The 16,205-nt window shown below is 38.4% G+C and overlaps 1 protein-coding gene across 1 annotated transcript in view; it reads right to left on the reverse strand.

Moving 5' to 3' along the window:
* Positions 1-14,903, reverse strand: part of plcd3b (phospholipase C, delta 3b) — an 82,436-nt gene extending 67,533 nt beyond the window's left edge. Inside the window, exons 1-3 of the mRNA XM_016567406.1 lie at positions 14,877-14,903; positions 14,303-14,397; positions 13,075-13,242 (exon numbers count right to left, since the gene is read on the reverse strand). Of these exons, the coding sequence (XP_016422892.1) occupies positions 13,075-13,242; positions 14,303-14,369 (235 nt within the window). The 5' untranslated portion in view covers positions 14,370-14,397; positions 14,877-14,903. The remainder of the gene's footprint in view (positions 1-13,074; positions 13,243-14,302; positions 14,398-14,876) is intronic.
* Positions 14,904-16,205: the final 1,302 nt, after the last annotated feature.

Consider the following 16,205-nt stretch of genomic DNA (forward strand, 5'->3'; position numbering starts at 1 on the left):
TTCATATTCTGTGTGGTCAGTTCACAGCAGTGATAGAAATTAATCATTTCCAACAAGTTGTATGGGCATTTTTACCTTTAAGCCAACTTTTCTAATTTTTTCTAAAAGTATGTACCATCTTTTGAGTCAAATTCTTGCATTTGGGCTGTTACCAAGCAAATGAAATCAGTATCAACAAAATTTATCTTAAATCTTTAGCTGCATTAGAAGTGGCATTTAGATGCATTTACACACTGTTTAATGCAGCTCTGAGGGACATGGAATACTTTTACCTGCAGTTACAAATGCATAAATAATGTTTTGATATTTTAAAAATAAAACATTGAAAACTGATGTTTGAAATTATTAAAAAAACTAAAAGGTACCTTAAGGCCTGGACACACCAAGCCAACTTCAAAGAACTAGCGGCGACGAAAGCCGACGGTGTTGTCGCCTCACATCTTGAATAGACTGATTCATGCAGTGAAAGAAGTAGTCTAAACTACTAAGAAGTAGTCACTAGTCTAAACTACTAAGACTTCTTCACGTAATGTAAGCACTCTGCAGGTGTGTTTTGTTTGCTTTTCGCGATATACTCGATAATATCAAATCGCACATCGTTATGAGCCCGACGAGAGCCGACGAGTGGAACACGCCAAACAAACTAGCCCGACCGTCGCTCGCCATCGGCCCGACGTTGGCCATGGCCGACCGTCGGCTTGGTGTGTCCCGGCCTTTAAATGTGAAATTAAAACTGCCAGTAGGTGGCAGCAAGTCACTGTTAATAAGTGATTCATGACCTCTTGAAATCATAATTAAGACTTTCTTGTGCAATTTAAGACTTTTTAAGGCTTTAAATTTGATACAACTAAATTTAAGACTTTTTAAGACCCAGCGGAAACCCTGCTGTTATATGTAAATGGAAATAGCTCTATTAAACTAAGAGACGGTACTTCTCCCAGGTTCTTTTAAAATCGTGGCGTTTGACAGGGATGCCCGTCTCCTTATTTGTTTTTAATTGCAGTGCAATTTCTTAATTTACATATTAAAAGTAGGGGAGCGCGGGGCACAAAGTAACGCAGGGGTAAGTTGTAACACACGTGGTTTAAATATTTCCACACATGGTAGCATAACCAAATTTACAGCATTTACTAGTTACTATATCAACATTATATAGAGAAAAAAAGTGCGCCAAAATTCAAAAGTCTTTTGAAGATATCGCTGAACATTTATTTTACCATAGTAAAATTATATTTCTGGCTTAAGTAAATTTTTCATCTCAGTTTTTATTACTCATTTAAAATTAGACAAATCTGCTATTATTTTAATCTCCCATCTGTTATTTATCAGTTTAAATAAATTTTTAATGCTTCGCTAACTATCAGAAGACAGTAACCAGTTTTAAATTCCAGTTATGCAGATGGGGCATGTTGTAACACTGCGTTACAATGTGACCTGCCGTGCTATTCTATGACATTAGCGATGTAATTCACACTATTTACTTTAATAAGTTTTAATGATATAAGCATGGTTGCAATGTGTTCATTGTTAAACTCCAAAATCAGATTATTTTTAATTCTTAAAAAACGCCATTATTTTATTTGAAATAAATAATTATTTTATTTTATTGACACCTAAAAGGCATCACTGTTGGAAATACAGAGTTAATTATTAGTCAATTAGCAGATGACACGGCATTGTTTTTAGAAGACTCTTCTCAAATATCGGTAGCCTTGAACATCCTTCAATCATTTTCTAAAGCTTCTGGTCTGAGTCTTAATATTAATAAATGTGAATTACTTCCCATTAAAAGTTATAGTGTTTCTTCAGTCTGTGGTGTAGATGTTAAAAACACTGTAAAATATCTAGGTATAGAAATAACTAAAGATATAAATAGATGTGCTAAAAATTTTAATCCGATTATTGAAAAAACAGAGAAAGAATGTAATTGTAAAGATAAATGTTAAGAGTTTTGCTCACTAAAGCCGAGGGACTCTCACGTCTTTCCCAATCTCTTTATGTAGATAAACCCACATGTAAATTGACTGATAGAACTCAGATTTTGTCTGGAAAAACAAATGTCATTATATGAAAAAATCTGTTATACTAAATTCTTATAAAAAAGGTGGCTTAAATTTTATTGATTTTAGTTCTTTAAATTATACTTTCAAAATAAATCTGCTTAATCGGTTTAAAAAAAATCAAGTTTTGATTTGGAACATTTTGCCACAACAAGCTCTTTCACATATCAGAGGTATTCTTATTCTTATTGATGTGCAATTACAACATATCAAAAATTCCTATTAAACTTTCAAATTGCCACCAACAGGTACTTTTAACATGGGCTTTAGTATATAAACATAACTTCACCCCCCATAAATTCTTTATCTGGACAATCAAAACATTCTATACAAAAATAGAACTTAATTTTTTGATCAGTGGTTTAATGATGGTTTGCTTTTAGTACTTCAGCTATTTAACAACAAAGGATTATTAGCAGTGTCTCTACTAAACGCAAATCTTTAAGTTTAACTGCTTTAAGAATAGTAACGTTACCACGTCGCTACTGAGAAATGAAATGTAGTTTTTCAGTAAGCAAAACTATTTTATTAATAAAGTCACGGGGCAGTGCTGCTGACAAGAAGTTACTGTGCACGTCTCTGCATGTGTGCCAGTGTGTGTCTGTATATGTATATGTGTGGGTTTGTGAGAGAGAGTGGGAGAAAGAAAGCATGCTTTCCATAGATAATAAAAGGTGGAAAACATGGAAATATTTTTGTCATTTTATCCTATTGTTTATTATATTTATTTGTTCAATGTCTTTTGGGGTTATGGTTCTTTTGCTGTATAGGTAGCCCATTGTATGTATGTATGTATGAATGAATGAATGAATGAATGAATCTCTTCATTGTAATTCAATCATGTAGTTGCCATACTGCAAATTTGAGCTCTTGATAGCTTCAGAAATTATTTTAATGAACAAAATCCCTTTTTCCAAATATTCCTGAAATTGATTCAAATATAGAATCTTATGAATACTGAGAGCACGTTAATGTGCCTCACCCTGACTATTTCAGTGCATTTTTAGCACTCAGACAGGTATGTTCAATACAATTGTTTTGATAGAGGGAAACAAGCTACAGTTCTAGTTTCAACATAATTTATTCTTCAGACATAGTTTTTTTAATTACGCATGTGTGTGGTGCTGCTGACGCAGGAGTCGGTGTTCTGATGTAGTACGTCCATCTCTCTTAGTTCATCGTCCATATATTCTGGTTCAAATAAGTAAGGCTGGGCAAAAAATTGCAAATTATCCTCTCTGTCGAAATCTTCAGATATGTTTATGAAGACTGTTCTATGTACAGCGTGCATCTTCTTTTGCATGTAACCACATCCAGGTTCTACGTCAGAATGTCGGCTCCTGTGTCAGCAGCACCACATGCATGCACTGTGATACTCTCCTGAATGCACGGCAAAGACTGACACGGAAGAGAAGAAATTGCTGAATGAAGTCATTATTTTTGTTTTCTTTGTGCACAAAAAGTATTCTCATAGCTTCATAAAATTACGGTTCAGACTACGGTTCATCCACTGATGTAACATGGACTATTTTAACAATGTCCTTCTGTAACATCTGCATCCACCATCCACTACTCCAGCCGCCAGAGGGAGCCATCTCCTGAATACTGCCGGTTCTTCATGCTTCACTTCCTGATCCAACCAGTTATAAGCCAAGTTGTTTGTGCATCATGTTGCAAAGTATTGCCAGTTTACCCTGTCTCTACCAAGCCGTTCATATTCTTTGTTTGTTTGCCACGTTATTGTTTCTCTGCCTGTTCTTGACCACGGCCTTTGAATTACGGACTTGGATTAGTTTGCTGTTTGGACTGCCGCTGCTATCTTCGACCCTTTGTATGTTTATTGACACCACTTCTACTCTTGAGCTTTACTGTGTTTTTTGCCATTGTTATAATAAACTTCTCAAATGGATCCAACTACACAACCGAGTCAGTCATCATTACAGAATACTTTGCCTGACCCAAATCCAGCGGAGTTTTCACAAATGCAGGCCGCTTTTGCTTATCAAACTGAAATGATGAAGGATTTTCAAAGTCAACTTTCCACACTACAAGCTGCAAACGAACACCTGACACGCTACATTCAATCTCTCCCACCAACCAGGCCTGATCCGGTAAGATACTCTTTACCTGATAAATTTGATGGCACAGCTGAAAAATGTCTGTTTTTTTTGCGTCAGTGTACTATCTACTTTGATAACCAGCCTGAAGCTTTCTTGAGAGATTCCACTAAATGTTAATTTATGATGTCACTGTTAACTGGCAAAGCTCCTTGGTGTGAACAGGCCTTAAGACTCGTGAACAACACATCAAACGTGAGAAATGTCCTGTCTCGATTGCTATTTATAGGTCAAAACTGAAAAATGTGAATTTCATGTCTCAAGCACCACCTTCCTCTGCTACAGGATTAGTCATAAAGGAGTGGAGATGGACACAGGAAAAGTCAAGGCAGTCAATGAATGGCCACATCCTACCACAGTAAAGAAACTACAGAGGTTCCTGGGATTTGCTAACTTTTATAGGAGATTTATTCTTAACAACAGTACCATTGCAGCCCCTCTAACCTCACTACTTAAGGGTAAAGCAAAGAAATTGTCTTGGACACAACCTGCTCAAATGGCCTTTGAGACCCTTAAGGCCAGATTTACTACTGCCCCAATCTTGAAACATCCAAATCCTGATTTACCATTTATCATTGAAGTGGACACCTCTGACTTTGGCATTGGAGCAGTTTTATCTCAGATACATGGTAATTCAGGAAAAATGTTTCCTTGTGCTTTTTGTTCCAGAAAACTAACCACTGCAGAGAGAAACTTTGATGTGGGTAACAAAGAACTGTTTTCTAAAAAAGCAGCACTCGAGGAGTAGAGACACTGGCTGGATTGAGCTTGCCATCCTTTCCAAGTTATTACTGACCACAAAAATCTGGAATATATCAGGAGTGCAAAGCATCCCAATCCAAGACAGATCCACTGGTCATTGTTCTTCACGAGGTTCCAATTCACGGTCACTTATCGTCCAAGTAGCAAGAATAGTAAAGCCGATGTCCTGTCGCGAAAATATGACTCGAATGAAACTTCCTGCTGCCAAGGACCAATTCTACCTCCTTCAGTCATTGTAGCACCCATTTGTTGGGATATAATGGAGGAACTGCAACGAGAACAACAGAAGGAGCAAACAGCCCCAGAATGTCCCCCTACCAGGCACTATGCCCCTAGCTCTCTTCGGCAACAAATTATGCAATGGGTTCACACGTCTCTTAGCTCCAGGCATCCTGGCATTCAACAGACAATTGAACTGGTTCGTAATTCTTTTTAGTGGCCTAATCTAATTAATGATGTTACTGTGTATGTTAAGTCTTGCAGTGTGTGTGCTCAGTCCAAAACACCCCTGGAACTCCCAGCTGGTCTCCTAGAACCCCTGCCAATCCCTCAGCGACCCTGGTCACATTTGGCAGTAGACTTTGTTACAGATCTGCCCAGTTCCAATGGTTACATCACAATTCTGGTAATTATAGATCGCTTTTCTAAATTATGTCGTCTAGTCCAACTTAAAGGCCTACCCACAGCAATGGAAACCGCACAAGCATTATTTCACCAAGTTTTTCCGCATCTACGGAATACCTGAGGATATAGTTTCTGATCGAGGGTCAGTTCATATCTCGGGTATGGCAAGCTTTTTGTAAGCAGTTGGATATAAATGTGAGTTTAACATCTGGCTATTATCCCCAGGCTAACGGACAGGTTGAGAGATTAAATCAAGTAATGGGGAGGTATCTCAGATCTTATTGTAGTCGGGAACAACAACGTTGGAGTGACTTTTTACCATGGGCGGAATATGCACAAAATTCACTCACCCATTCCTCTACAAGACTCACCCCCTTCCAGTGTGTTCTAGGTTATCAGCCTCCCATGTTCCCTTGGTCTGGAGAGCCATCGGAAGTGCCTGCGGTGGACGACTCGGTCAGAAGAAGTGAACGGGCAGTTCACTGAACAGAGGGCAATCAGAGCCCAGAGAATCAAGGCAGACCGCAGGAGGCGTCCCCATCCGAGCTACCAGCCGGGTCAGAAGCTCTGGTTGTCCACCCGGGATCTATGGTTACGGCTGCCCAGCAGAAAGCTCAGCCCACGGTATGTAGGCCCGTTTCGTAGCTTGCGACAAATTAATCCAGTAACCTACAGGTTAGAGCTTCCTGCTCATTATCGTATTTCTCCTTCTTTTCATGTTTCCCTATTAAAACCGGTCCACCCTGCATCTGGCCCCACTACTGAGGAGAGGGAACCCCCTCCACCACTTGAGGTTGACGGAGCTCCGGCCTACCTGGTAAAGAAGATTCTGGATTACAGACGTCACGGGGGCCGGATGCAATACCTGGTGGACTGGGAAGGCTATGGTCCAGAGGAGAGATCATGGGTGGCTGCCAAGGACATATTGGACCCATCCTTGATTCAGGACTTCCATCAGACACATCCCAATCGACCAGCACCCAGACCAAGGGGACGGCTATGAAGAACACCTGGAGGTGTTCATAGGGGTGGGGATTCTGTAACATCTGCATCCACCATCCATTCCTCCAGCCGACTGAGGGAGCCATCTCCTGAATACTGCCGGGTCTTTGTGCTTCACTTTCTGTTCCAACCAGTTATAAGCCAAGTTGTTTGTGCATCATGTTGCAAAGTATTGCCAGTTAACCTGTCTCTACCAAGCCTTTCATATTCTCTGTTTGTTTGCCACGTTATTGTTTCTCTGCCTGTTCTTGACTACGGCTTTTGGATTACGGACTTGGATTATTTTGCTGTTTGGACTGCCGCTGCTATCTTCGACCCTGTGTACGTTTATTGACACCGCTTCTAGTCTTGAGCTTTACTCTGTCTTTTGCCATTGTTATAATAAACTCCACAAATGGATCCAACTACACAACCGAGTCAGTCATCGTTACACCTTACTACCTTTCTGGGCCTGGGAATGTTTCAGTTGCATTGCTGTCTATGCAGGGTCCGAAAGCTCTCAGATTTAATCAGAAATATCATAATTTGTGTTCCGAAGATGAACAAAGGTTTTACAGAATGACATGAGGGTGTCAGCGGACACAAGGAGACAACACGGGTAATATAATTCACAAAGGTTTATTATTGCAAGTGGCAGAGTTTAGGTGAGCAATCAGGTGAGAAGTTAGGAGAATGATGATATTGGTGAACTTATCTTATATAGTCTTATAGAATATGAAGTCTTTGTCTTTAGCAGAAGCTGGCGAACTGGCAAACGGATGATCAGGATAGACGATGACGGTGAGGAGAATTATGGATGAACCACAGGTAAGAAGTCGGGTAAGTTGAGCGGTATGGATCAACGAGACCGGACAACAGAGAAGGGAAGTGTGACTGTTTATTTGCGTGTTGTTGATGAGCTGGTGCAGGTGCAGATAATTAAAATTCGGGTGATGCTGAACGAGTGGGTGGAGCTGACGGGTCTGTTGTGGATGATGGTCTAGCTTCTGTGACAGAGGGTGAGTAATTAATGACAGAATTTAAATTTTTAGCTGAACTAACCCTTTAAATCCTGGAGGATGACCTCCTTAAATGCCCTGGGGACCGTTGCACCAGTTGGACGTACACCCGGTCGTAAGACTAGGTAAAATGCCCTTTAAGTCGTGCATATAATAAATACCTGTTGCACCATCTAGACGTAATGGTACTTTGAGACTAAATCTAACGCCTAGTCAAATGTAGGTGTAAAGTGAAAAGTCATGATTTGTTCGGACATGATTAGTTTTTAGGATTCATGTCTGTGAATTAATTATTACTGCAGATGTGAACTGAAATGTGTATGGTGTTTTTTCAGGCAGGATAAGGATGTATTGCAATTGTCAAGATCGGTGTAGGCTACCACACTGCCGACAGTAGCTTAATTGACCTTACACAAAATATATTTCTGCATGTAGCCTAATTATGTCGTAAAATATTACATTATTATCTGGGATTATTTGACGAAACCGTGCCATGCATCATCTTGCTTGGAGGGATAGTATAAATGGTTGAAAATATTATTTCACGAATTCACATCTGTAACGTAGGCGTGACGACGGAGTTGAGGATCCAAATGCAAGGCTTTTATTGTAGAGCGTAGTAAAACAGGCAGGGTCAAACACCAGCAAACAGTAATAACTAATGCCGAGTTCACACTGCACGATTTTCAAAGTCGTCGGGTCACCATGGTTTTCACACTGCACGACTATCTGAGGTAGCAGTCAGTCGCTGCTGTGTTCACATTGCACGATGGATCGGCGACAGGAGGTTACACACTGCATGACTTCACAATAGGAAGAATCGCCGACAACTCTGTCTGGTCCGCAAACTACGTTTCACAACAAAACACACGCGAGAAGTGATAAGGAAATAACGCGAGAACCCGCGTGCGTCAGACCGGAGTTCTCGAACAAGACTGGAATTATAAAATATATATTTAGTCCGCAAACTGTCTGTGAGCTGATTTCCAGCTGCAAGGAGAAAAAGAAAAACAGATTATGCAGGAGGGAGATGCAGGGAACAGGGATTGGGTGTTCTGCAAAGAGAGTTGGAGGTAAATAATTTTGCAGTAACTGTTATGCTGATGTTGTGGCTGGTCAAGCAAATGTTTGTGCTTGTTTCTGTATGATATAATTGTTCATATATCTATTAAAATACTGATATTCTGGTCTATAACTCCTCCCCGAACTTCCCTCTGCCCTGTATCTTCGTCTCTCATTGGCTGTAGGTCATCGCCAATGTCGTTTTCAGTCAGAAATCATGGTGAATGTGAATCGCCGACAGCTCCAGATATTTAGCATGCCAAATATTTTGCGGGCGTCGGCGACGTGTTGGCGATTCCCTCAGATCGCGTCTTTGATAATTCACACTGCGTGATTGTCACTCACGTGAACGAGCACCGATTTGCCTCCGATTTCGGGCATTTGTCGGCGATTTCGCAAAACCTGTCGGCGAGTGAAAAATCGGGCTAAAATCGTGCAGTGTGAACTCGGCATAAGGCACGGGCAAAAGGGTAATCCACAAGAAAGGCAAAGGTCAGGGCAGGCAGCAAACAATCAAAAACCATGTAAAGAGTCCAAGATCAAAACACGAAGGCCAGGCAAGAAAACAAGGAACTAGAAAATAACGGGAAAATATATAAACTAGGAGTATACTATAGGCTATTGTTACGTCTAAGACGTATTGTATGCTGTGGATGTGTTCCTGTTGTCTCCTCTCTACCAGGATTGGTCCAAGGCTTAATGAGAGACTGCTGGTGGGTGGACCAGAGACGAGACCTGTACTATAAATTCCCCCGGATCTCGCTGGAGGGCGCTCTCACTCTTGCTCTCACTCTGACTGCCACTTTTTTATGCTCGCTATGATCATTGCTCTGTATGTCTCTCTTTGATTGATCATGCTTGCTCCGGTGTTAAACCTGTGTGTTAAGCTCTAGTGAAAATGCTGTGAGATCTCAAGTCTATATTCTAACAGAGTGCTGTTAGCTCCATGTGCTGTGAGAGCCTTATGTCTTTAACTTCGATGTTTCACTGTTCATGTTTGTAAGCCACGTGTGAGGCAGTAGGGGGTGAGTGCCTTATTTGTTTTTATAGGCCACTCGGCCATTACCCCTATCAATCATCAGCGATGTGTTTGTGTCTGAGTGCATCTTTTATAGTCCTTCTAATATGAGGCAGCTGTGAACTGGTAATGAGTGCTGATGAGTCCGGACAAAGGATTGTGGGAAATGGAGTCCTGAGTGAATGGAGTGCCCTCTGGTGGAGCTCATGGGCACTCCAATGGGTGATTGTGACAACATCTTTGAGTCCATTCATTATTTGTAATGCGCCTGCCATCCAATAATCGCAATAAGCTTTGTGCTTTGTTACTTTTAATAAGAAACAAAATCTCAGGTTTCAAATTCTGTCAAATCACGAAATACAAACTATAAATGTGGTTGTGGCGCTCTTATTTTGGCATTCGCTGTTGCACATCAGTTTAAATGGCACATAAACTGATAATTTCTTCCTCTTTGCTACTAGTTATAGCAAAAAAAAAAAGAAACATAAATGAACATCAGAAGGCGTAGAAAGAAACAGAACAACTTACTGAAATAAACAATGTCTCATGCAATCACTCAATCAGTGTTTCAACCGCAGAGAGACGTAAGTAAAAACAGCTTGTAAAAATGTCACGTAAAGTCACATGTCACATTTACCTCAGAAAAGACTATCATTTGAAAAAATAACTCTAGAAAAGAGAATTTTGATAATATGTGCAATATATTACATTCTGTACATTTTACTTATCATCATTACTTTTGTCATCTTCATTTTTTTATGCATGTTTGAATAACTCATGAGAATGTGCAGGGAGACTTCAGATATAAAAAAAACTTGGACTTGTTAGGAAATGTTTCCTCAGAGAAGGATTTTCACCTTGGGAGAATGCATATTGTCATGTTAAAGAATGCCCAACAATGCAGGGAGTGAGGAGAGGGTAGCATCTTCTGTTTTAAGTTTTTGTATTACATCACACAATGGTGTGTGAATCACACATTCAGCACTCATACATCCCTATATAAGAGCTTTACTACCACTGAACTTTACTGTGGGAACCAGGCACTTCTCAATGTACCCCTCCTCTACCAACCCCATAACATTTTGGAAGCTGTTAGATCCAAAATGATTGATTTGACCAGAGAATGGATTCCCAGAAATGTATATGGGCCTTGGAAAAGGCTAAATGAGTTTATTGTGCTTTGGTTACAGTAGGTAGTTCCAGTTTGGACAACAACCATGCATTTCGCTTCTGCAGGCTGTATCTTACACTGTGAGATAAACAGTCACTCTTTTCATAGCTTTTGCTGGCTCTGCGACACCTTCTTGATATTTCTCCCGCTCTGATATTTCTCTGTTTTTAAATTTCTGTGTTAATTTTGCTATATTTTCACACTTAAAACAATGATTTGATGTTCCTTTTGGCCAGTGTCCTCTTTTGTTCTAAGAAATAAGTCTCCTAACAGTTCTGCCCCAAGTGGTTCCATTGTCATCATTAAGTCTTTTACACTTTTATTTGTCAAGCAATTACTTCTCTTTAAAAGCTTTGGCTCAACATATCAGTTGATCAAAAATTGCCTTAAACTTACACCAGAATTTTTTTATAGTAACTTTCAGGAGGGTGTACTTTTTGCAACACAACATTTCTTTGATAAGAAAATCTTATTTTCCTGAATAATTTTGACATTCTTCTTTGATAATTGATCAAGCAGACTTGCTGGAATGTTATATATTTAAAGAACCCTAACATGTCTTCTAAGTAAAGAGTAATTTCAGAATTTCAGAGGCAGTGTACTCATTTATGCTGTGCACTGTATGTATGTATTTATTTATTTTGCAAAATTTTGTTCTAAATCATATTCTTGATTTTTCTTAAAGGTATAAGATAATTTTACCCCTAATTACCATTTTCCAAGTTTCCCAAATTGGCATGCTGAAATATTGGGGGTGTCATTAATTATCTTTGAGAAAAAAAAAAATCCCATTCATCTCTAAAGAGTTTGTTAAAATTTGAATATTCCATTAGTGAAGTGTTGAAATGCCTACAGAGGGAGCTTTAATATTAGGGCAATCAATCTGTAAATTTAGTGATTTAAATGCATGGTCACTAACTATAGGGTGAATTTTAGTATTAACAATATTTTTGATACTAGAATTACTAAAATAATACTAATAATAATAATTTCATGAAAATGACTTATGTAGAGAAGAAAAAAAGTGTATTCTCTTGCTGTCATATTTTTAATTTTTCATCGGTCCCCAAAGCCCAGTTCTTTCATATATTGCTTTATTATTGTTGCCGATTATGAATACCTTGTATTAACTGCACCAATCTAAAATTGGGTCTAAAGCTGTATTAAAGTCACCTCCGAACAGTATTGTTGAATTAATAGCTAAGTTAGATATCTGTGGAAAAAGGAGGGGAAAAAAAGGGTCATCTTTTTGGGACCATATCAATTAACAATCGTAAATGATTTATTATAAATGGTTAAAAGAATAATAAAATAATTATTCTGCATCAGTCAATATTATTGAGAGTAAAAGAAAGTTTCTTATGAAGACTTTCTTCTTATGAAGACTTTCGAAGACCCCCCCCCCACACACACACACACTTTGCCTTGAGCTAAAAGTGGACGAAAAGACTTTCGTAAAATGGGGATACGCGATTGTCTGTTCATCTGAGTCTGAGAGGTGTTGTCTGTTCATCTGAGTCTCAGAGGTGGATTTCAACAGACCAACATCAGACTTTAGCTTTATTAAATCATTCATAATATTCATAAACTGATGTTTCACACTGTATGCTCCTAAACCCCAGGGAAAAAATAGTTAATCCAAAAATGAAAATTCTGTCATCATTTATTCACCCTCAAGTTTGTTCTAAACCTGGGGGGAAAAAAAAAAAAAAATACTATGGAAGTCAATGGCTACCGGCAACTGTTTGGTTACCAACATTCTTCAAAAAAGTGGGTGTTCACGCACATGTCTCAGCCACATCACAAAACATAATCTTTCTAACTAAGATCAATTATATAGCAAAATTCTAATTTAAGCCATGGGCACAGTTGCCAGGGCAATGATAATAAATTCATGTTAACTATATGGCGCAAACCATAAAGTGAAGGGCTGCTCTCTTCCCACCCAGTCACAGACTGTAATTAGAGTGTACAGTGAAGCTTAGAGAAACCCCCCATCTGAACTACAAATAGACCAGCCCTGTAATGACCGTCAGTGCTGCGGCCAGTAGACCTGAAGCCTGTTTAGACAGCCATAAATAGGAGGTGTATTTACCAGGAGGGGCTCTTACAGTTCCAGAGCACAGAATACAGAACATCACTTATCATCTACATACCTACTGCTTCATAAAAACCTTATTTTTAACATTATCACACTCGGGAAACTACTCAGAAATTCTTCTAATAAATAAACACAATATATCTAAGTATGACAACTCACAGGACTGCTGACTTTTGGCTTTGTTGGTGGCCTTGTTGGATTCACACCAGACAGTGACTCCGTCATTCATCAGCTTTAGCATGCGCTTCCTCTTCCAGCGTGGAGAACGTACCTTCGTCATAGAGGACCCCTGCAGCATCGTTTCCACATCATCATCATCCTGGACCCCTGCAGAGTTCATTAATAAGTCTGATGATTGTGGCACTCTAAAAATCATATTAGATTCCTATGCAACAAAACTACAAGCTCTGAGCAAACAGTGAAATCCAGCATTTGCATTTGAGCTGCCATTTATTCAGAGCAAATGAATTACCACAGTTTTCTCCATGTAACTAATCAAAACAAGTCTGCATATTCACTAGCATGTAACCATAACATCACTTAATGTGAGTGAAAGCAAAAATAATTTCACCACAATTTTACCAATGTTTTGTGTGGCTTAAAAAAATGCAAGAAGTCAAAAAGTAAAAGAAAGAAAGAAAGAAATTTGAACTACATATATTTGGTAAAAAAAGGGACCACTGTATAACAGCACAAGTTACAATTTGCTAAAAGTTCACAATCTGGTAAAAACACCAGTGCAGCTTCAAAAATACAGCATATTTATTATAGCAATGTTTAAAGCTTGCTCAATAGTCACATGACTAATAGTCAACCACTGTATACTAAAAATGACAGCAATCTATTTTGAACCCCCTTACAGAATTTAATTGTCTGAATTATTATGAGCACTCTACTAAGTCCCAATACAATTAGCTCTCAATTTATTCCAGGAAGTGATAAATAACCTCTTAAAATGGAACCCAAAGGGGTATTTTATTTAATTCCTCTGCTAGTTCTTTATGAGGATTCACTGATGTACCACACAGGGGAGGAGGGCTATTATTTCATATCTGCTTAACATATTAGTCAGTCCCTTTCAGGGAAAGGGACAGCAATTTGAGACATTGTGGTATATCTAGAATATATATTTTCTAGATATATTTTCTTGGTTTATATAGTTTATAGTTTATAGCTTTAACTATATAAGACAATGCCAAAGGCCAAAGCTAGGAAAACTCAAATGTCATAAAAAGAGGCATTTTCATTGACCATGACCAATGAAATGATCAGTGAAATGAGAATTGCCCATTGTGGTAGAACCCACACAAATACAAAACTAAAATAAATATAACTGTGTGTGAAATCTTAAAAAAAAAAAATAATAATAATAATAATAATGTCTTACCCATTTTTATCAGGGGATCGTCTGGTTTAAATTGGGACGTCCCGGCTCCATTCTTCTTTCTCAACATGATGCAGTAGGTCCTCTTTCGTCTTAAACTGGAGAGTTTATGTGATAAACGGATGGTTGTCTAGATTGTGTGCTGTGCTGATGCAGCTCTATCTGTATATATGTCAGGAAACAGAACAGACACTGCCCCTGTCTAATGAGCTCACGAATGTTAAAGAGCTGCTACTGTTATATGACATCACTTTACATTGGCTTCGGTTTTTATTTCAGTCTACGATGTACAAAAATTCTAACCTACATAAATATAACGATAGAAACTGGTGCCGCTTAAAAGCATATAAAGCACAGATTTAGGTGTCCAATAAAGACGTTCTTGTCCTATCTATGCTCTAGAGCTGAATCATAAACAACGATAAGAGCAGCTCGTTTAAATGGGATTAGACACAGACACAGAAAAATAAATAATAATACAGCTACTATATCTTCAATTCAAAACGCAAATACACCAAATACAGACAATTTATAAAAAACGAGTTGAAAATGGCTGGACTACATTATGAATTCTTACCATATACAGCGATGTGCAGACGATCCTGTGCTGAGATTAGGATTAACAAAATGTCTCCCTCTAGCGATCTCAACATTAAAAAACAACCAACTCGAAATTGATCAAATTAATTATTTCAAGCGTAAGGTACAAAACAAGTTTAACGTTTGTATTAATGTTTTGCCAGCTACAGTAATGATTAATGCATACATTTGAACTTTTTATTTAAATCCAAACAGTTTTCAGAAAATATGTTTGCCCTAAAGTGTGCAAGCTAAACGCACCAATAGTGAGAATCGCCACTGAAAGACGTTTAAAGGCAAACACTAAAACATAAATATTTTCTCACAAAACGATATGCATTTTTTTTATTCTTACTGTTAAAATAGGCTGTCAAAATAATAAAATAATCACACAACTTCTTTAATATTGACTAATTAAATGAGTAATTAATTGTCAAATATATTTACATGTTAACTTTGACGACGTAAAACTGCATTTTTGTAGGCTAAAATATTATTATTCTTTTTTTTCAAACAGATTTTCTCAGCTTCTTTCTCTTTCTTAGCTCTCGTTTGCAACAGAGGCCAATCATCGTCGTAATACTCCATCACGTGACTGAAGCAGGAAGTGATCTCCTGGCCGAAATTCCAAGTGGTGGTGAAAGATCCCCTTTTTTAGAAAACAGCATAATGCAGTTCTCAAACTCACTGATTGTACAAGGTGCACCGCTTTGATGTAATGTGATTGGTCGTTATATTGTCTTATTACAGTTATATGGTAGGGTTCGTGTGTAATGGCAGCAGGAGTAACGTTACAGTAACGTTAACGTGTTACAGGGCAGGTGAGTTGAAACTCGCTTACTCTGCTTGACCCACTGGCTAATAACCTCAGATCAGAGAGGACATACAATCTAAGTCTCCTGGAAGACGAATACAATTTATGATGATTAAATAAGTGTAATAGTACAAGCAATCTGAGAGAAAAATTTCTTCCGAGACTTGATTTCTGAATGACCGAATGACACATTTGTCACCAGTGAATATAATTAACAGGTTGTCTAGACTCTAGTTAATGAACATTCGGCTGCAGGAGTGTGGGGAAAATAGACACCATATGATATGTCATCTCTTATTGTCAGAGATCGAGGACTGTCAAAGGCGCTTTCAGGCGGCTGTCGACGTCATTCAAAGCCTACCCAAAAATGGTAGCTTTGCCCAGCATTTGCAAAAATTACATTATTGGTGAATGACATCATCACTGTTATGTACAATAACATCATTCTTTTGTAGCAGATATAAAATGTACACAGCTTGTTATTGCAAGCATCTCTATAAATTATATAAGTCT

The sequence above is a fragment of the Sinocyclocheilus rhinocerous genome, unplaced genomic scaffold (genome assembly GCF_001515625.1).
Source record: "Sinocyclocheilus rhinocerous isolate Xijiao unplaced genomic scaffold, SAMN03320098_v1.1 scaffold501, whole genome shotgun sequence".
In the NCBI taxonomy this organism is placed as follows: domain Eukaryota; kingdom Metazoa; phylum Chordata; class Actinopteri; order Cypriniformes; family Cyprinidae; genus Sinocyclocheilus; species Sinocyclocheilus rhinocerous.